The sequence below is a fragment of the Zerene cesonia genome, chromosome 1 (assembly GCF_012273895.1).
Source record: "Zerene cesonia ecotype Mississippi chromosome 1, Zerene_cesonia_1.1, whole genome shotgun sequence".
Classification (NCBI taxonomy): Eukaryota; Metazoa; Arthropoda; class Insecta; order Lepidoptera; family Pieridae; genus Zerene; species Zerene cesonia.
In genome coordinates this window covers 7871389-7891584 of record NC_052102.1, presented here as the reverse complement: position 1 = coordinate 7891584, position 20196 = coordinate 7871389, and the positions used below count along the sequence as shown (strand labels likewise).

General features: G+C 34.8%; 4 protein-coding genes across 6 annotated transcripts in view; 2 read left to right on the top strand and 2 right to left on the bottom strand.

Moving 5' to 3' along the window:
* The window catches only part of LOC119839824 (MAGUK p55 subfamily member 6), a 10710-nt gene extending 3561 nt beyond the window's left edge, over positions 1-7149 (top strand). The window contains exons 2-12 of one of the 3 annotated variants that reach the window (XM_038366279.1): positions 640-737; positions 1611-1760; positions 1883-2086; positions 2331-2561; positions 2951-3049; positions 3189-3347; positions 3749-3959; positions 4331-4501; positions 4679-4824; positions 5731-5805; positions 6182-7149. In XM_038366279.1, the coding sequence (XP_038222207.1) occupies positions 640-737; positions 1611-1760; positions 1883-2086; positions 2331-2561; positions 2951-3049; positions 3189-3347; positions 3749-3959; positions 4331-4501; positions 4679-4824; positions 5731-5805; positions 6182-6358 (1721 nt within the window). In that variant the 3' untranslated portion in view covers positions 6359-7149. Of the gene's footprint in view, positions 1-639; positions 738-1348; positions 1423-1610; positions 1761-1882; positions 2087-2330; positions 2562-2950; positions 3050-3188; positions 3348-3748; positions 3960-4330; positions 4502-4678; positions 4825-5730; positions 5806-6181 lie in introns of those variants that run through there. The other 2 variants (XM_038366445.1, XM_038366362.1) reach the window with 2 other exon arrangements.
* Positions 7150-7168: 19 nt separating this feature from the next.
* LOC119840129 (tubulin polyglutamylase complex subunit 2) lies at positions 7169-12576 on the bottom strand. Its single transcript, XM_038366678.1, has 5 exons — positions 12501-12576; positions 9798-9959; positions 9320-9504; positions 8840-9013; positions 7169-8596 (listed from the first exon to the last, which is right to left on the bottom strand). The coding sequence occupies exons 1-5, from the start codon at positions 12574-12576 to the stop codon at positions 8438-8440; spliced, it is 756 nt and encodes a 251-aa protein (XP_038222606.1). The 3' UTR covers positions 7169-8437.
* LOC119840032 (tRNA-dihydrouridine(47) synthase [NAD(P)(+)]-like) lies at positions 10439-12500 on the top strand. The gene has a single exon (XM_038366565.1). It carries the CDS (start codon positions 10552-10554, stop codon positions 12337-12339), a length of 1788 nt encoding a protein of 595 aa, XP_038222493.1. The 5' UTR covers positions 10439-10551; the 3' UTR covers positions 12340-12500.
* Positions 12577-14304: 1728 nt separating the features above from the next.
* Positions 14305-19828, bottom strand: LOC119840716 (ATP-dependent RNA helicase DBP2-like). The gene is made up of 7 exons (XM_038367470.1): positions 19625-19828; positions 18379-19509; positions 17850-17911; positions 16677-16736; positions 16365-16598; positions 14748-16155; positions 14305-14558 (listed from the first exon to the last, which is right to left on the bottom strand). Exons 1-6 carry the CDS (start codon positions 19636-19638, stop codon positions 14759-14761), a joined length of 2898 nt encoding a protein of 965 aa, XP_038223398.1. The 5' UTR covers positions 19639-19828; the 3' UTR covers positions 14305-14558; positions 14748-14758.
* Between the last annotated feature and the right edge of the window lie 368 nt (positions 19829-20196).

Here is a 20196-nt window from a genome sequence, read left to right as displayed (position 1 = left end):
AATAAATGTTATTTGCAGTTAACAATTTTCTTTTTTCTTTATTACAATATTTATGGCAAGACTAGGTATATAATATACATATGATTATAAAGGCATCATGGCTTCCTCCGCATAGCCATACAGGAGATTCCTATGGGAATTAGATGTTACATCACGATAAACACCGGATCGCGCCGTTGCAAAAAAAAGAACCCATCAAATAAACAAACAGACAACAACACACACACACTTTCGCAATATATCATTAGTTCTTTCGTTTTCTACATGATACCATCCACATTTCACATACGAGTTCAAAATCATAATTCTAATTGCAGGGGCGATGCGCCATTATGTGTGCACGCATTCTCCACTTAAAAAAAATGCATGTCCAATAAGATTTCATTACAAATCTTTTTTTATTATTATTATTCATTCAATATCTAACAATCCTAAATTATTTAATTTTATAAAGTGTATATTAAAGAAGGATTCATCATAACCCGCTTTTAAGCCAGTTGTGTGATTCAAAAATGCCGGACGGATGATACGGGAGCGGGTTCAGGATTTCTATCATGTTACATTATCCATTTGTCTTCCTTTAGGAAATCAAGTAAATGTATGTTCAAAATACAATCTAATATACTTACTATTTTTCAGAAAAGGAGGAACAGAAACCTGAAGAAGATTTATCAAATCATGAAGTTATCTTTTTACGGAGCATTGTTGAAAGTCCTGATTTTGGCAGAAAATATGAGGCATGTATCTAATAATTAATTAAAAAATCATTACATCGATAACGTAATTCTGTTTTTTTTTTTAATCAATTTATAAAATACCAAGACGAATACGAATAAGAAATTTCGAAATCATATCAAAACAAACCTAATTTTAGTAGTGCACAAAAAGTTTTGAACTCCTGCAGGCTCCTCCAGACTTACCTTTAAATTGAAAATTGAATTAGAAGTTTCTTAGTAGGTATTTAGCAAAAATAAACTGGTGGCGAGATTGGCGAAGGCGTAAAAATGTCACCTGCCTCTTCTTCGGAAATCCAAGCAGTACAAAATTGTGTCTTCGAAATATAGTATATAGTATAGTACTAAATTAAAAACGCAAAGCCACAATATGTTAATTAAATACATAAATATTGTTTTATTTAATCTGTGCCCTAAATACCAAGCTTATTTGACAGATGATATGACACATTGCAAACACTGTGTTTTAGCGTGCCGTTGATTTAACTTTACACTGTGCTCGGTTTCAGTGAATCTGAAATAGGAATATTAACCTTATGCGTTTGGAATAACGGCTGATATTAATTGAAACAAGTTACAGTCTAACTTGATATTGGAAATTGATATTTGAAATTCGAATTGTGTTGTGAAGAGAAGGGTGTGTTCGATAAGTTTACGTTACATATTGTTTAAAAATAATATTTTAAATGTAGGTAAAACTTCCGTGCGTGGATTAATTTACTTTTAAATTACGATAAGAATAGTGATCTAATGTATACGATCCATAAGCGAAATGTTCTCATTCAAGTTTTGAATAAAGAGTGCCACGCCTAATCTTGTTTTGATGCACTATTGCACTAGTGTGTTTGTTTTATTGTCTTGAACTATTTTTCACAGTCGATCGATTCGGAGGAGGACTTGATAGTGAAACCCGTCTCTTTAGATAATGTAAATATTATACGTTCACTCAGTGAATATCGAGGCAACAACATTCGAACTATTGAACAAGCAGAACTTGCTATACTGCTATCGAGAGTACACTTTAAGGTAACTAGAAGATAAGTTTTTACCTAAGATTTCAATTATCGGAAATGTGTGGTGGTTGCTTTCGTTTAGGATAACATTCTTATTTATGTGACTATATAAAGTGGGTATTACTTGTATTGTAGGCACTTATAGATGCCCATGACCAAATTGGACAGATTTGGTTAGAGAGAGGTTCAGGTGTAGATGACAAAGTAGAAATCAAAGAAGGTGAAAAAGATACAGCTGAAGCATTAGATCCCAGTGCAGAAGCAAACGGAGATATGCCTGTAGAAACAGTTAAAGTTGTAGGCCTTAGAAAAGTACCTGGGCAACCGTTGGGATTGACTGTAAGTAAATAAATTTCATTTAGTAAACTCGAGCGTGTTGTCTGTTCTATTTCAGTTTCTAGTAGAACAAAATTTCAATATTATTTTTAATCAATGTAATTTTAAATTTTGAGTCTCTTTGTTTTCTTCTTCAGTTACCAATGCAATTTTTTAGAACTTTGCAGTTCTATAATACACAAAATTCCCGGAGCGTCAGTGTGATTTATTTTTTTCAGTACATTTAAAACAATTTATGTATATACAGGTCACCACCGATGAACATGGTCAATTAATAGTGGCAAGAATATTAGCTGGCAGTGCGGCTGCTAAACAAGCCTTACTCAGTGTTGGAGATGTGCTGCTTGAAGTTGATGGTGTGCAAATAGATTCAGAGGACCAGTTAAAGGAAGCTGTCTCTAAACCCAATGACAGAGTTACCTTGAAAGTGGGACCAAACCTGAAAGATAAAAGTGCTCAATTAACTAATAAACTTAGTGTATGTAATTTATACTTTTGATACATTATATTACAAGCTGTATAGCCTGGTTCCACCTATATTCATCTATTAAACAAAGAATTTTCAAAATGAGCACAATAGTTAAAATTATTGATTTTATCTATTACAAATATACATGAATTACTTAAAAATTTGCTGCGTAATTCTGTAGTAAAAAAATTCGAAATCTCATGTACTATCTACGGATGCAAGCTACCAAATTTCATCCAATGCTTCAGTGAATTTAAGTGTGAAGACACACATATTGACTTTCATATTAATGATATTGTTAGGGATGTGTTCACAATTTCATGTACAATTACTTATCAAAATTTGTCTTTACTAAAGATATATTATCAGATTTTTTTAATAAGATAATATTTTTTCAGTGTTATGTAAGGGCTCTATTTGACTATAGTCCAGCAGAAGACACACTTATTCCATGTAAAGAAATAGGATTAGAGTTTAAAAAAGGTGATATTTTACAAGTGAGTATTATATTTACTAAAATAAGATTAGTAATTAGTATTAAGTGTGAAGAATAACAGTTGAAAATAACAGGACTCCATTCTTTTATAGTTTGTTAGTTTTTTTTTGTTTTATTGATTTTACTACTATTTGTTTTAGATATCTGATAGAAAAGATCCAAACTGGTGGCAAGCAAGTCATGTAGAAAAGCCCGATGCAGTTGGTTTAATACCTTCACCAGAATTAGAAGAAAGGAGGAAGGCTTATGTACCTCCAGAGGCAGATTTTGTCCATAAGATCAGCATATGTGGTGCCAGAGTAAGTTATTAATGAAATTTAATGTTTTATTTTTAATATTTATAATTACATATAATTTCATATTTATTATCATCTTCATCAGCACATAAATATTCACACTGCAAGTTCCTTTGTAGGTTCAGGCCGCTATCTTAAACCAACCTTAAGCATGGGTTGATAGTTGCAATATGTCAAACTTTTTGATTATTAGAAAGTCAGAAATTAAATTTGAAATGAAATCTGAAAAAAAAGAAATGCTACAACCACTAAATTATTAAAACATATTAATATAGTCCACTTAAACATCATCAGGAGTCATATGAACTGCTGACAAAAGTTAAAAAAATGTATTTTGCAGTTACTGATTCTGACTCATAGTCGTGTAAAGAAGTTTTCACTCAACAATAACCTATCTGTTCCAGATATCGAGGAAAAAGAAGAAATTTGTGTACGAATCCCGTTCGAGCGTGCAGCTGGAGGGCGCGGAGCTGGCGCTGTACGAGGAGGTGGCGCGCACGCCGCCCTTCCTGCGCCGCGTGCTCGCGCTCGTGGGCACGCGCGGCGTCGGCCGCCGCACGCTCAAGAACAAGATGATACAGGGCCTCCCGGACCGCTTCGGCGCGGTCGTGCCGCGTGAGTCTACCTCTGTTTGACTAGTCGCTTGCCCCGGTTTCATCCATCAATAGCCTACGTTTCTCGGTTAAGATGTACTGCCACAGACGATTGAGTGAAATAATAGCATGTGAATTTTGTAGGCAAGAAGATATTGGCAGAGATAAATTCTCCTGGGCCTCTGCAAATTTACGGGTGATAGTGGTGATTGCTAGAAACATGCAGAGAGTCAACCCATACAGATGCGTTGCCTGTCTGCCAGCAAAACATTAACATTTTCATGCTATTATATGTCCAACTGTCTTTCTAACTGATCATGAGATAGAATCCCAACAAATGGACAACAAAGTCTTATTGCCCTTTGGGAGCATAAAATACGATATCGTACGCAGACACGTCCCGGCCGCCGCGGCCGCTAGAGGAGAACGGCGAGTCGTACTGGTTCGTGTCGCGCGAGGAGATGGAGCGCGACGCGCACGCGGGCCGCTTCCTCGAGTACGGCGAGCACAACGGCCACCTCTACGGCACGCACTTGGACTCCATACGCGCCGTTATCAAGGAAGGTAATTATATCAGATCGGCGACGTCATTGCTATTCCCATAGTGACATTATAGAGGTGTAGGACGAAATGCTATGTTACCGTACTAAATCATAAACGTCTTAATTTCATCCCGTTGCTATGTTAAACCACGCGTTCTCGAACGCCCCCTTACTAGCCGAAAATATGTCTGAATTTCAGGCAAAATGTGCATCCTCGACTGCGCGCCGCAGTCGCTGAAACTGCTGCACAACAGCAGCGAGTTCCTGCCCTTCGTGGTGATGATCGGCGCGCCCGGCATCGACCAGCTGCGCAACCTCACTTACGCGTCCAATAGGAATTTGACGGTAAAAATGCGGAAAATTATTTTCGTCCTTTATATTATCATTTAGGTGTTTTGCGTAAAGCTCTTATTGCTCTAATCATTTTTTTCTAGAAATAAGTTCTATTTAAAAATATGATTTTGATGGAAAAATTTCGATAATTTTGTATTTTTTTTTTCTGTACATTGAATAAAAACCTACTCCCGATAAGTATGATATTTATTCCTCTCATTAAAAATTACGATAATTTTGTTTTGTTTTTCCTGTAATTGAGTAAAAAGCTATTCCTGATATAGCATGATTTTTGTGTAATTTATTATATAGAAATATAAGTCGTAATTTTTGATTCTCGTTAAATGATTTATAGTAAATACGTAGAATCTTTAGCTGTGCGTGCTTGATTTTGCATTGAAAAATTTGTAAAATAATTCATATTGTATTTTTTCTTTTTATTTGTTGCTTGTGAATCATTTTATAATTTAAAACATCTGTAATTACATCTAGTGTGAGTTTGAACTCTTGAATGACAATTAAAAAAAATGTTTTACGATGACATACGAAATTTTTTTATTGCGTCCCTGTCATTCTTAGGTTATTAGGATGTGACAGAACATTTAATTACTGACAAAATATAATGTTTACTAGCTGTGGCCCCACGGTTTCACCCACATGATGTTATATATAAATCTTCCTCAATATAAGGACTATTCAAAACAAACAAATAATTTCAATTCGACTCAGTAATTATTGAGATTAGTATTGCTATTTAAATTATAGCAATACAACTGTATTTTTTCTTATAATTTGGTATAACAGAAACTGGATTAACTTAACTAATATTTATGATAAATAAACTCACACTAGGTGTCCACAGCATTACTTGGTGTAGTGTAGTGGTAGTGTAGTGTAAGTGCGCATGTGTCTGTGTAGTTCGACCGGCAGAGCTCGATCCGCTACAGCTCGCGCCGCGCGCGCACGCTCGAGTCGCTTGCGTCGCTCTATGAGGTTAGTATCATAGGTTTTTATATATATATGTAATTTTTTTTTGACAAAATTATTAGGTGTCGTTATTTTTTAAAATGTGTATTATTTATTGTATTACATTCAATTAGATAAATATGCTATTTTTTAGGGAGTTTATAATAAGAATCTAGCTTTGTTTTGTGAATTGCATTTTTGCTTGTTGATGTTGATGTTTCGTTAGTCAGATAAAATTATCAATTCTATTTTAATAAACTAACATAACTGCTCACCAAAGCAAATGTTCGAATGCCGAATAAACAAACTTATTTTCTAAATTTTTATTTGATTATCATGAAAGGTATCCATGTTGAAGTATCTAATATAAACTTAATTTTTCTTTGTCACATTATTAAAACAGGAAGAAGATCTGAAGCAAACGCTGGAAGAAAGCGCACGCATACAGCGGCAGTACGAGAAATACATCGATATGGAAATAGTGAACACAAACAACGATACCACTTACTCGAAAATCATGGACGCCCTGCATTCCCTATCCACCGACCACCAGTGGGTTCCTGTTAGCTGGATTTACTAACGACTCTTTTTAAACGTAGCATTTTCCTAAGCTGTGATAACGCGTGCGATTATATGTTAAAAGTCTTATAAAATACGTGAAGCTTGAAGGCAGTTATGAAGGCTTCATGTGCAATTTAAAAAAGTGCAAAAGCTAGTCTTTTCATTCTTATATTTTTGTAAAACGATAGGCTTTTCTAAGCTGGTGCATCGAAGTAGCTGTTAACTTTATTTTACAATGGTTCTTAGATGGTAAGTGAAATAAGTAACTATATTACCAACTTATTAATTCACGCGTTAGTTGTTTTTTTTTTTCTATTTCATGTAATAAATCCTCATATATTTCATACGAAGCAATAAAGCTTATGAAAATGCTACCGCTAATATTTGCAAAAATGTATCTAATAATGGCAACTCCAATAATTCGATAACGTCGTATCATTTGTGTATACTACAAAAAACACTCGACTTTCGAAATCTAGGGAAACCTATAAATTTTACTATTTCACAAACAGACAAATTACACATATTCATGGATGTATATACATAAATATCCATAAAGCACATCTTACAATGAGATTGTTATAAACAACATCACATTTATTATAGAACATCTCCAATTAATTATTTACACATATTAATTGGCGTAAGTATATACTGGCATTTCATTTATGGTATGTTATAATTAAGATTCAATTCTTTTAACTTTAGGACAATTATATTTGAATAATTGTATGATACTTAAGAGTGTTTCACGTTACAATTTACGTAAATCAGGTAAAAATAATTCAATACTTTCCTGATCAATCTTAAATTAAGATGCAACGTTTAATTTTTTTTTTTTTTCTAATTAAGAACATCTATCAAGTATCAATTTTCACATTCGTTTTTGAATTTTATAAAAAAACAGTAGATTATGTATTAATTAGTTAAGTCTGATGCCATAAAATATATGATCTTAATTTATTTAATCATTCCATACCTTCTTCACATAATGTTACCATTTATTAAAACTTTTTTCATTACTACTACCTACCTACCTTTGTAATATGTATATCTTAATAAATTTGTTGCACTTTTGATTGTAAATATGCATAATACAAAGGTTTTCCACTCTACAGACAAACTTCCACTTAACGAATTATTCACATGCTTAAAAATGGTGTTCAATTTCCCACCAAATATAATCTCGTATAAGATATTTTAAGGTCATTGAAAATGTGTGAACGAAAGCACAAAAATAGCTTTTTAATTAAGGACAATGTGGCATCTTGTATTATCAATATTGCATATTAAAATAAGCCTTCGAATTATTATTTTTTATTATCGAGTAGAACGTAGACACTAGATAAAAAACTAGCTACAGTATTTGTATTAAAATGGAATTAATTTAATGTAAGATCAAGGCCTATATTAAGTTTCTGACTTATTGTAAATTAGCTAACTGATTTTATACCCTAATTAGTATTTTTGCATTTAATTATAGAATGTTTAGCATTTGTATTAATATAGCATATAAATTTTGCACGGATAGTTCATAGAAATATGCTTATTTTTATGTAAAAATAAAGACAGTCTCATCACAGTGCTATCACATTAAATATAATCATGTGATAAACCAGTGTAATTTTAAGGTAGCAATAACCAGTTTAATATGTAATTAAAATAATTTTTATTAATGTTACGGCTTTTGCAATTTTTAAAATATTTTGCTATTGAATATCTATGTATTAGATAAGCTTCAAGTTAGCTCGTACTTCATTAAGAATCTCACATTCCGTCCATTTTGTTTTGTTATTTAGCTACAGATTTTATTGTATCGAGGATTTTTCAATATACTATACATAAGTAAAGGGCTTTTTATTTTTTTTTTCGCTTTATTTTTTGTTTTATATCATATTTCTACAATTTCAATAAACTTCATTGCTGATGCGCTCCAAATTCGTTTATCTGTGTTTATCAATCCTTCATAAAAGTATAACCGAAAAAATAAATCAAACATTCGTTACTGAAATCATTATGACATGTTATTTTCATATTTCTTTTAAATATTTTTCATCTGTTTTGATGATACTAAAGTCAGTGTGAACGAAAACAATCATTAGTTAGCCGCTCTTGCATTATTCTTATGATGTCTTGCTGAGGTCTTAAATATGTTTGGGTCGATGTGGTTTAGACCGGTCTCGCTGCCAGTAGATATCAAACTAACATCCGCATCTGTTTTCTCCAAAAGATGGGGTGCGAGTAGAAGAAATAGTTGCTGTAACAATATTACAAACCTACTTTATTCCATCGCATACTCGACGTGAATTTTTAATCGTAAAATGAATACATGAAATGTTTCAAAACAATATATGGGTTACATTCAAAGCGAAGCAGAAATCAAAAGCCCTTCCATACACCGGATATAAGTAATTTTTCTATTTGTAATTTCACAAAAAAATCAAAATTATTTCTTTGGAATGAAAAATTATTATTTATTTTAAATCTCGAAACACGTTACCTCAGCCCAAGGGATAAGTGGCAAATTAGCGAATGCTGCTTGCCATCCCGGCAAGCCAAGATGAACTAAAGCCATTCTGAAGTAGTGCGTAAATGAATCAGCCAGCCAGCCCCAGCCACCTTCACGCGTTGCCAGCCACACCGACCACGCGCCGCCGGTGTATATCAAACATACCTATTTTGTAGTTTACATGAGATACCTTACTAAATATCATGAAATCGAAACGAAAAATTCTGCTTGGACACGTAACCAAAAACCATTAATGAACAGCATAAATGTATAGATAGGTACATAACTACTATCCTACTAATATTATTTATAAGAAAGTTTGTAAGAATATGCATGTAAGTTTTTTGCTTTTTCACACAAAAACCACTGAACGGATTTTGCTGCTATCCATGCGTACTAATTTTTAAATATAGCATGAAGCTCCGTTAAATAAAATTATAACAAATAAGTCAAGTTTTAAAAATACTTTACTTTTCCAATGTTCCGACATGTGTCCAATTCAAAAACTTTGCTTTTCGTATTGAGAACGGGACGCGGTCCGGATGATTGTCGGGTTAGAGAAAAATCCAACAAATCTTTCAGAGAAGGCGATAAATAGAGTTCATTCAGCGAGTTTACACGTATCGATCCAACTGGTAATATTTCATCAGCTGTAAGTTTTAAAAATATATTGGAGTTAAAATATTGGGCTATTTAATATGAATTTATATAATTAATTTACTGTATAATCTTTAAGAACATTAAAAAGCAGACGCCCGTGACTTTGTACGTGTTAGATGAGTGAGACAGTTTTGTGGACATTAGATTCTCCTTTATTTTTCTCTCCTATTGCGTCATTAATTTCAATCGCTACAGCCGTTTCTAAGATAAACAGACGTAAAATGTCCTAGTTGTGTTAGCGTAGAGATAGTTTTTTGAACAAAAGTCGACAGCATTCCCTTTCCTGAATATTTATAATGCCATGTAAGCTGAAATCCATCTGTTGATAGGTAAAAGTTACGAAGATCATCAGGTAATATCGCCGAATGCTTTTGTTCCCAATTGGAGAGAGCTACGCGGTCACATGGAGGTCTTCTTTCTACGGCAACATTTGAAATACGAGGATCTGATTCTAAAATAATAATATTCACAAAAACAATATGTAATAAATCTGAAGTGATAAATAAAATAAATCTGTATAAAGCTGAAGAATTTGTTTGTTTGAATAGCTTAGCTCAGGAACACCTGGACCGATTTCAAAACTTTCACCGTTGGATAGCTGATCTGAAGTAACTGAGTTCTATTATAGGTGTATATATATTTATTAAGTACCAGACATTTCGCCACCTATTATACTTTACTGAAGTTCTTGAGAAATTTCGCAAAGAATTTTAAACCTGTTACCTGTATAGTGAGCATACACAGAATAACTCTCAAGCATTATTGTTCTGGCTCTATGACGTAAATATGTAATTCTTATACAAGAATAACATCACTTTTCCGAGTATACAAATTAAACATAATAATATTAAGATTTAGGCGATTTTTTCTATCTGTGCCCATAGCCAATGGTGATCAGCTGACGGCTGACGCCTGATAGTAACCAGTCAAACATTTGTCAAGAGTAACGACAGATACTTCTCGGCGTGTAGATCTAACCTCAATTGTAACCTGGTTCTCTTATAAAATTGATTTATTTGTAAATTTATAGCACTATATAAGCTATGACTAGTGCAGTAAATAATAATGCAGGTGTATGTAACATTAAACAAGAATTTATCATCCATAAAACTGAAAAAAATATAGAAATAATAAGTAGCGAAAATGTAGCAAAAAGAAAGTTTACCGAAGATAATGTTGACTGTGATATTAAAAAAGCAAAAAATAATGAAAATCCTTGTTTAGGAAAGGTGAAGAAAAGAGGTCAAAACAAAGCTAGACCAAAAACATACCAAGATGATAAACAAAATAAACCATGTCCAAGTATTATTAATGTTTCATCAAAAGAAGAAACAAAACCTTGTCAATATGCTAATTGTAAATTTATTCATAATTATCTTGAATATTTGAAAATTAAAAAAGAGGATATTGGTGAAGAATGTCACGTTTTTAATCTTAGGGGAAGATGCCCACGAGGTATTGCTTGTCGTTTTGGCTCTAAGCACATTTCGGACGAGGGTTACAATATAGTGGATGATGAAAAGGCTAAAATGTGGTTGGAAGATACGAAAAATACTATGCAATCATCTTTACAAATACAGTTACAAAAAAGGAAGTATGACTTCTCTTTAGCTGAAAAATTAGTGAAAGCGTTAGATGATGTAAGGAAAGCTAAAAAAAATGATCCTAACTATGATAAAAATTCTGTGGCTGACGATAGTGAACCTAAAGACAAATATAGTGGAACTATAACTGACGAGGACCTGATCAGGTTATTACCAAGGGAAAAAAAGGATATTGATTGGAAGGATAAATTATATTTAAGTCCACTTACAACAGTGGGTAACCTCCCATTCAGGAGAATTTGTAAGTCATTTGGTGCTGATATTACATGTGGGGAAATGGCTCTTTGTGAATCCTTGCTAAAAGGAACAAAACAAGAATGGGCATTAGTTAAAAGACATGAATCAGAAGATCTGTTTGGTGCCCAAATATGTGGAAACAATCCTTTTGCAATCACAAAAGTTGCTCAACTGTTACAAGAGAATGCAGAATTAGATTTTATTGACCTCAACTTAGGATGTCCTATAGATTTAATATATAAAAAAGGTGGTGGCACAGCCATGATGCATAGACTCCCAGCTTTGGAAACTTCTGTAAGAGGAGCTTCAAGTATATTACATATTCCATTCACAATAAAAATGAGAACCGGTGTTTATCAAGATAAAAAAATTGCTCACACCATTGTGCCAAAAATGAGAGAATGGGGTGCTGCTCTCATAACTTTACATGGCCGATCAAGAGAAGCAAGATACACAAAAATGTCAGATTGGGAATACATTGAAACATGTGCAAAGGCAGCTGCTCCATGTCCTGTCTTTGGGAATGGTGATATTTTATGCTATGATGATTATATTCAACGTAAAACCTTAGCACCAACAGTTCAAGGTGTAATGATTGGTAGGGGAGCACTCATAAAACCATGGATTTTTACAGAAATTAAAGAACAAAGACTATGGGATATAAGCAGTACTGAAAGATTTGAGATTATTAAGAAATTTACAAACTATGGTCTGGAACATTGGGGTTCTGATACGCAAGGTGTAGAAAACACAAGACGGTTTTTATTAGAATGGCTCTCTTTCTTATATCGCTATGTTCCTGTGGGATTGTTAGAAAGACCACCACAAAAGATAAATGAAAGACCTCCTAGCTATTTTGGAAGAAATGATTTAGAGACTTTGATGGCATCTGGAAACTGCTCTGACTGGATTAAAATAAGTGAAATGCTTTTGGGACCGGTTCCTGAAGGCTTTATATTTTTACCAAAACATAAAGCTAATTCTTATTAGACTAGTCTCATTATTATTGAACAAACTTAATAAATGCATATTTAATAACCATCTTACTATTTTGTTACATGAAGTATTGTAGAAAAATATGTACATGATACTAATAGTCACATTTATATGAATGACAATTGTTGATTATATAAATACATGTTTTTCCTTACCAAGCAGTTTTGTTACACCTAAAGTGATATTTTCATAAAACGAATCCTCTGAGACTAAATCGACACAAAAGCTCATTTTACAAATATAGCTGTTTTAGTAATAATTTTGATTATGTATTTAAAAAAAAATATAATTCCAGTTTCTATAGTAACAATGACTTAACACTTTCGAGTTATGTCAACTTGAAATATGGCTTCTTTTTTTACCTACATAAATATCACCATCATCATAAGCCCATATATTATGTTCTCACTGCAGGGACACAAGCATCATATTATGAGAGTTCAGGCGCAGATTAATAAGTACAAGTAATACAGGCCATAATCCACACTGCTGGCCAAGTGCTGGTTGGCATTACATAATATACAACTAAAAAATTTACATTCTTCTAGGTAGATAGGACCTAATAAATTTAATAATATTCAATTATAAATATTTTAACAAAATCAAGATTCACTTTTTTATACCAATGAAAAAAATACAACCTAATCCTTCCTGCGAATATTTATAAAAATGCGAAAGTTTGTAAGGATGTGTGTGTGTTTGTTGCTCTTTCACGCAAAAACAACCGAACCGATAGCAATGAAATTTGGTACGAAGATAGCTGAACAACTGGAATAACATATAGGAATCTTTTTATCCCGATATTCCTACGGGATACGGAATACGCGGGTGAAACCGCGGGGCACAGCTAGATTAGCATAAAACAACATTTCTAAGTTCTACTTCTAAAGCGTGCGAGGGACTTCGACGTGGTATCACCAATAGGTAGAATATTTTTCATAAGGAAGATTTATGTACAGTACTAAAAATACTTTAATGAGCCATGCAAGCAGCTTGAATCGCTCAAAGAGTAAGAGCTGTGCAGAGTTTGCAAGTTTGAGCAACTTTTGTAATTTTTTTTAATAAAACGTTCGTTTATAATATTTTCAAGTTCTTCCTTTCAGCCGTGGAACGTCCGCAGCCAGATAAAAGCCTTTCTCGTAAATTTTGAAGATAATTTCAAATTTGAAATCAATTTTTGGATTTTTGTTATTAGGAATTTTATGTGTATAAAATGCTGAAAATATAGTGAATTACACCAGTTTGGCATATGGATATATACGTAATTTGACTGACAAATTCAAAACAAAACAATTTCCGTGCATGTGCCTTAATGGTAAGAACTACTAAATCATCAAGTAGGTAATCATATTCACTATCAAATTGTGGGCGCGGCCTACGCCATTTGATGTGAGCAATTGACCTTTTAAACCTATTAATTGAGGAATACTAAAGGTATAATCATCATGTAGGTACGTAGGTGAAACCGCTACGCACAGCTAGTTAATTATATAAACAACAAAAATATCCTTAAATTTTAATATTTCATTGCTTTTGGGTATAATAAAAAAACTGTTAATTAAAAATGTTTTATTTACTATTAAGGTGTTACATACTTATTCTTAATTAGGTTAAGATCAAATAAATTATACCACTCGGTATTTGTTTCATATTCAAAGGTAAATACAAATCGGTCTATTTGGAATTGCATGGAATTAAATACTTAGATACCGTGGATGGAACATATTTTTATAAAGTTCAACTGATACATCGAAAAAATGATTTACAAATGTAAATTGAAATTATAACTAAACAACCTATGTGAATCGTCAAGAATATTAATCATTCATATTTATAAATGCGTCCTTCATTTTTCAAATTTCCATATTTTATTTTTCAGTAGTATAAAAAAACGTTACATGTTTATAAAACCCAATACATAAGTTGTAATTAATGATTATTATTATTATGAATATTTATCAGTTTTATATGTAGTATTAAAATTACAAAAAAAACATAATATTGTAACTGTAGTTTACCAGAAATTTTATATGTACCTATTAAATTTTTCGTATAAAATTTTGCAATTTATATGCTACAAAATAACACTTTTAAACATGGAATGAAGTTGTTTTTATGTTGCTCAGAATTATATTTGTTCAATGAACTGTCTTCTGTCGTACTTTCGTTTTATCGCCTCCTGCGGCGCCGGGAATCTCCATTATACCCGTTTTCTGTAAACAAAGAGAGAATATTTTCTACATTATTTTTTTATTGTCACAATTTCAATTATTAGACAAGAATACAGCATAAAATGATGGCAAAGGACATTATGTTTATAAGTATTATTGCAATATTAAAAAGTTTACAATTTACTAAATATGGTTAGAGGTGAGTCTGCATTGGTTTTCAGTATAACAAACCTCAATCGCATTCACCGACGCTGGCGGTTGCCCTGGCGGTCATTATGGTATCCCATGGAGCCGTTAGCCAGCGCACCATTGCTCTGATCTAGTCCATCACCATATGGTCTGCCTGGTCCAAAGTTTTGTTGTCCATAATATTCCATGCCAGAATTATTTTGATTATAACAGTGATCTCCGCTGTCTTGTGGATTTCTTTTATTTTTGTTTCCATAAGAACCAAAGGCAGTGAAGTTTGCACCCTGCGGTCCAACAAAGTCGCCGTTTTGGGGAAGCATGCGCGGCAATAGGCTCCCATGGGATACATCAAGACCGCCAGAATCTGGGCCGCCTGACATCTGGCCGAGGCCGCCAGACCCGAGGCCCCCACTCGCGTAATCCGAGTCGGGGCCGTCGCGGTCACGGTCGCGCCCTCTTCCGCGCCGGCGCCGGTCGCGGCCGCCGCGCGAGCGCGCGCCACCCTCGTCGGAGCCTAGGCCCCCGCCAGAGCCCAGGCCGCCGTCGCAGCCCAGGCCCCCGCCGGAGCCCAGGCCTCCGCCGGAGCCCAGCCCGCTGCCGTAGCCGAGGCTCTCACCTGAGCCTTGACCTCCGCCGTAACTTTGGCCACCGGAGCCTAGTCCTCCGCCGCCATAATGATTCGAGCTCTCTCCGAGCCCGCCAGAACGTCCTCTTTTTCTGGAATCTGACTCTATGCCACTTTGTCCCAAACCAATTTGCCCATAATTTTGTGTATTAGAAGGAGCGGGAGCCGGAGGCGGGGGCGGTGGAGGAGGGGCGCCCCAGTTAGCATTTAGCATTGAATTTTGAGCAAAAGGAGGGGCCATCATCATGCCATATTGATCAGGGAAATATGTCGGCATAACAAAACCCTGTCCGTTCATGGCAGCCATAGGAGGCATGCACATATTCATTTGAGGATTCATCGTCATTAAAGAGGGAATGACATTAGGAGGCTGCTGGAAATTATTTGCAACACTTTCAGTAGGGGTACTATTTTCTTGATTATTACTTTTATTTCTAGATTCATTTCTAGGAGGAGGTGGTGTCGCATCTTTCGTCTGCGATTTATCATAGTGGTTGGTGGGAAGCTGAGGGCCTATAGGTGTGGGCAAAAGTGGTTTGGGAGTAGGCAATAAGCCTTGTGATGGTATCTGATTCACAGCTGGAGCGTCCTTTATAGGGCTGCACTTGCCTGATCGAGAGCGGCTTCGAGAACGGGAACGGGAACGTGAATGGCTTCGTGACGACTTGGACGAACGACTTCTGGACGATCTTGACGAGCTGTGTCTGCGCCGGCGGCGGTCTCTTGAACGGGAACGAGATCTCGTGCGGCGGCGACGGTCTCTTGAGCGAGAGCGTGAGCGGGAGCGGCGCCCTCTGCGGTATCGACCTCCACGTCCGCGGTGACCTGAAGAAAAATTTAACATTAATGAATAAAGGTGTTACCTATTACATTATAAATCGAGCAAATTTCAGAGCTAGATAATAACAATGACGTAAATGTAAATTTCATAAAATTATAAGATTACTTACATTTTACATGCATTCAAAATATATATTTATTATTTTAACTAAAGCTATTAATATTTACATAATATTATGGCGTAGTTAACTTACGTCGCCCACCACCGCTCCCACGCTCTGCTAATTCTTGTAATTTAGGATTAACCACTTGTTTCGCTTCTTTTAAAACTGCGACAAGATCCCCAGCTTTTGCAGCATTGGATGGTGTAAAGAAGGTATATGCAGTACCAGTCTTGTTTGTCCGTCCAGTTCTTCCAATACGATGAACATAATCCTCTGAATTGCTGGGGTAGTCAAAGTTTATAACAAACTTCACATCATCAACATCTGCAAAAAAATGATTCAGTCATCAGTTTTATTCAACATGAAATAGGACCAAATTACAAAAATGCTCTCAATACATACCCAAACCTCTGGCAGCAACATCAGTGGCTACAAGTATAGGAGCCTTTCCACTCCGGAAGTCTGAAAATATTTGATATAAATTAATACAACATTTTAGGAATTCAATTTTTACCTGCACCTTGAAAATCAAACGAGTCAGCCATCCAATGTGCTAAAAAGTTCTAAGACAGTACCGCAAAATATTTTTATAATACATTGTAATATATATATACACATTATTTTTTTCAAGTTGTGGAAATGTTTCTTAACTTATGAAAGATATTATATTTCATTGAAACACTTAATCACTGATTTACAGGAAAACAGTATTATAATTATTGGGTCAGCCAAGTTGTTTAGGGTGGTTATATCATTACTTTTGAGTAGCTTTTTCCATTATGATATCCAGTTCTATTTAGTGCAAGCCTCCAAATAACATTACAAATATATTTTTATGCTATCTTGATCCCTCATGTCTAAACATTTCATGTTTAGATTGTAATCTTTTAAGATAGTTAAATGGTTAAAATACACATAATTATGAAAACATAAATTATACATATATAATGTTTGGTAAATATAATATCATGTTTTTAAAACTCAACAGTCATGTCATGTAGCTGTTCTCAACGCTATTTCAATAAACTTACTAATAAAAATAATCCGCAAGTTACAATAGGGAGCAAAATATCTAATAAGGAAAGTGGCCGCCCGGAAGCGCTTGAAGCGCAAATGGACGGGAACGGCGAGGGGGCGGCGCGCGGTGAGGCCTCAAGCAGCGAGCGCTAGCGCTAGCGCCGCGCCGGCCGCCGCACCTCGCCGCTAGCGAGAAGCGGCTCAGTAGCCGCGTGGCAAGGCTCAGTGCATTGGGCTTAGCCCCGGCAACTAGAGACGGACGCGGCGCCCTTCGCCCGCGAGCCGCCGCCTCCGCCGCCCTGCCGCAGCCCGCCACAGCCTGCACATGCAGACATGTTCTCAGATACTGTTCCAGCTTTGCACTACATGCACTCCTGCCACACCCAACTGTGATTGACTGACCTGACACCGCTTCTCTTAACTCGCTAATTTATATCAATCTTTTAATTACTGTTTAATTTTTATTTTCAATAAATTTTCAAAGCTTTATAAGATTTTATTTTATGTAAAATAAAAAAAATGGAATATTCACAGTCATTGTAGTCACATCAGTCTTACCTTGCAATACCCAATCCCTCTCATTTTGAGATTTATCTCCATGAATACATACAGCTGGCCACCTGGAAATATTTAAATTATTAAACTCATGTATTTTAATATTTTGAATTTTATAAACATTTTTTTTGCAGGATTTGCCAGTATATATATCAAATATATTTTATAATTTTTTTTCTTGAAGATTTAGTTGATTTTGCCTCATTTAAGTTTTGTTTTGGATAAAACTTTCAAAAACCTTTGTTTTATTTTATTTTTGATTACTTAAATATTTATATAACACCGAGTTAAACCATACACATAAATCTATGGCAACAGAAAACTTTGTGGTTTTCATATAAAGAAATAATAACCATGAGGTAACAAAAAAAAGTTCAATTGAGAAACTCTTCCTTTTTTTGAGGTTGGTTGAAAATACTAATAAAGTGTCATATGAAATTGATTGAACTTGATATATGATATCTAATACTTGTAGATTTAAAATAAATAAAGGATATTTTCAAACCCTGATTATTTTAGGATTCTTACTTACCCATCCCTTTTCATTTTCCTAGTAATATCATCTACTCTGCGTTTTGTCTCAATAAATATAATTGTTTTATTTTCCTTCTCTGCCATTATTTCTTTTAGAAGAGTACTTAGTTTTGTTTCTTTTTCATATTCCATACAAACATCTATGATTTGCAGAATATTATGATTTGCAGCTAATTGCAGGGAACCAACATTAATTTGGAGGTAATCTTTTAAGAATTCTGAAGCTAGACTTTGAACTTCTCTTGGCCAAGTAGCAGACCACATGAGTGTTTGCCTATCTGGCCTTATCTGTTCAATTATTTTTCTTATTTGTGGCTCAAACCCCATATCTAACATTCTATCAGCCTCATCCAAGACTAAATATGTGCACCTTTTTAGATTTGTTCTTGCACTTTCTAAGAAATCCAATAAACGACCTGGGGTGGCAATGACAATTTCTACGCCAGCATCCAAATCTCTGGCTTGAGGGCCTTTAGGTGCACCTCCGAATAAACATGTATTATGAATTTTAGAGGTATTTGCAAACTTATCACAAACTTCTTGAATTTGTTGAGCCAATTCTCGAGTAGGAGCTAATACTAATGCAATAGGGCCATCTCCCCTACTAGATTTAGGTTGATTATTTATATGTACAATAGCTGGTAAAATATATGACAATGTTTTGCCTGAACCAGTGGAAGCTATTCCTACCATATCATATCCACTTAAAGCTATCGGCCAACCTTGAGCTTGGATTGGTGTTGGCTTGGAGAATCCCATTTTATCTATTTCATCCATGACATAATCAGGGAATCCAGCTTCATCGAATGTCAATGTTGGTTTGGGAATGTTTTTGCCCTTAAGAGTGATTTCATTAGAACTGCGCCAAGCTTCGACTTCAGAATCGGGTCTTTTTTCAACATCAGGATGAGGTATGTAAAAATCTTTCTTGAAAGGTTTTAATCTGCTCAGGTCCCATTTCGGTTTTCTGAGATTAGCACCCGGATTGTTTCTCCGACCTCCTCCGCCATATCCGCCGCCGCCGCCGCCGCCGCCACCACCACCGGAACCGAGGCCATAACGCGGACTACGACTACGACTTCTACTCCGACTCCTGGATCGACTGCGACGTCTATCACGACTACGATCTCTAGAAAATTTGAAAAATCATTTAAACACCAATAAAACTTGATGTAATTCACGTAATCGATATGCGCAAATGAAAGCTCAAAGAACAGGTAATTATAAAAAAACAAATCGTTTACCTGCCACGACCCATACTTTAAGTAATAGCCTTTTTTCTCACAACTAAACTTAAGTATTCTAATAAAGATTTTAAACTATTATTGCTACTTTACAAAGGAATTCAACACTTCAATGCGATCCGGCAATTTTAGAATCGATGCACACCAAGACGCCGCATGTAGAATACAAAATGGCGACGGAAACAGTATTGCCAATTGCAAAGTGCAAACGGCAGCATCATCCGACTTAATGTATTTTCCTTCATAAAACACTCTATATTAATGTATCCAAAAAAAATTTAAAGTCTCCTGACTTTGGAACTTGAATGAGAATTGAAAAGTAGCAAAACGTATTGGTGTAAGTTTTCATTACATCAGTCATTTTATAAAGTTATTCAACATATATAATATATATTAATTCTGTTGAAAACCAACTGGCCAAGTCAAATCTAACCTGCTCACAATTTAAATAACAGCAGTTGTTATAGGTATCCAATAAAGCAAAGAACTAGAGTTGAATACTTATAAATACATATTTGAATTTGCATAGAACTTGGCACTAATTTAGATCTCCTTTCTCTTTGCGACGAAGA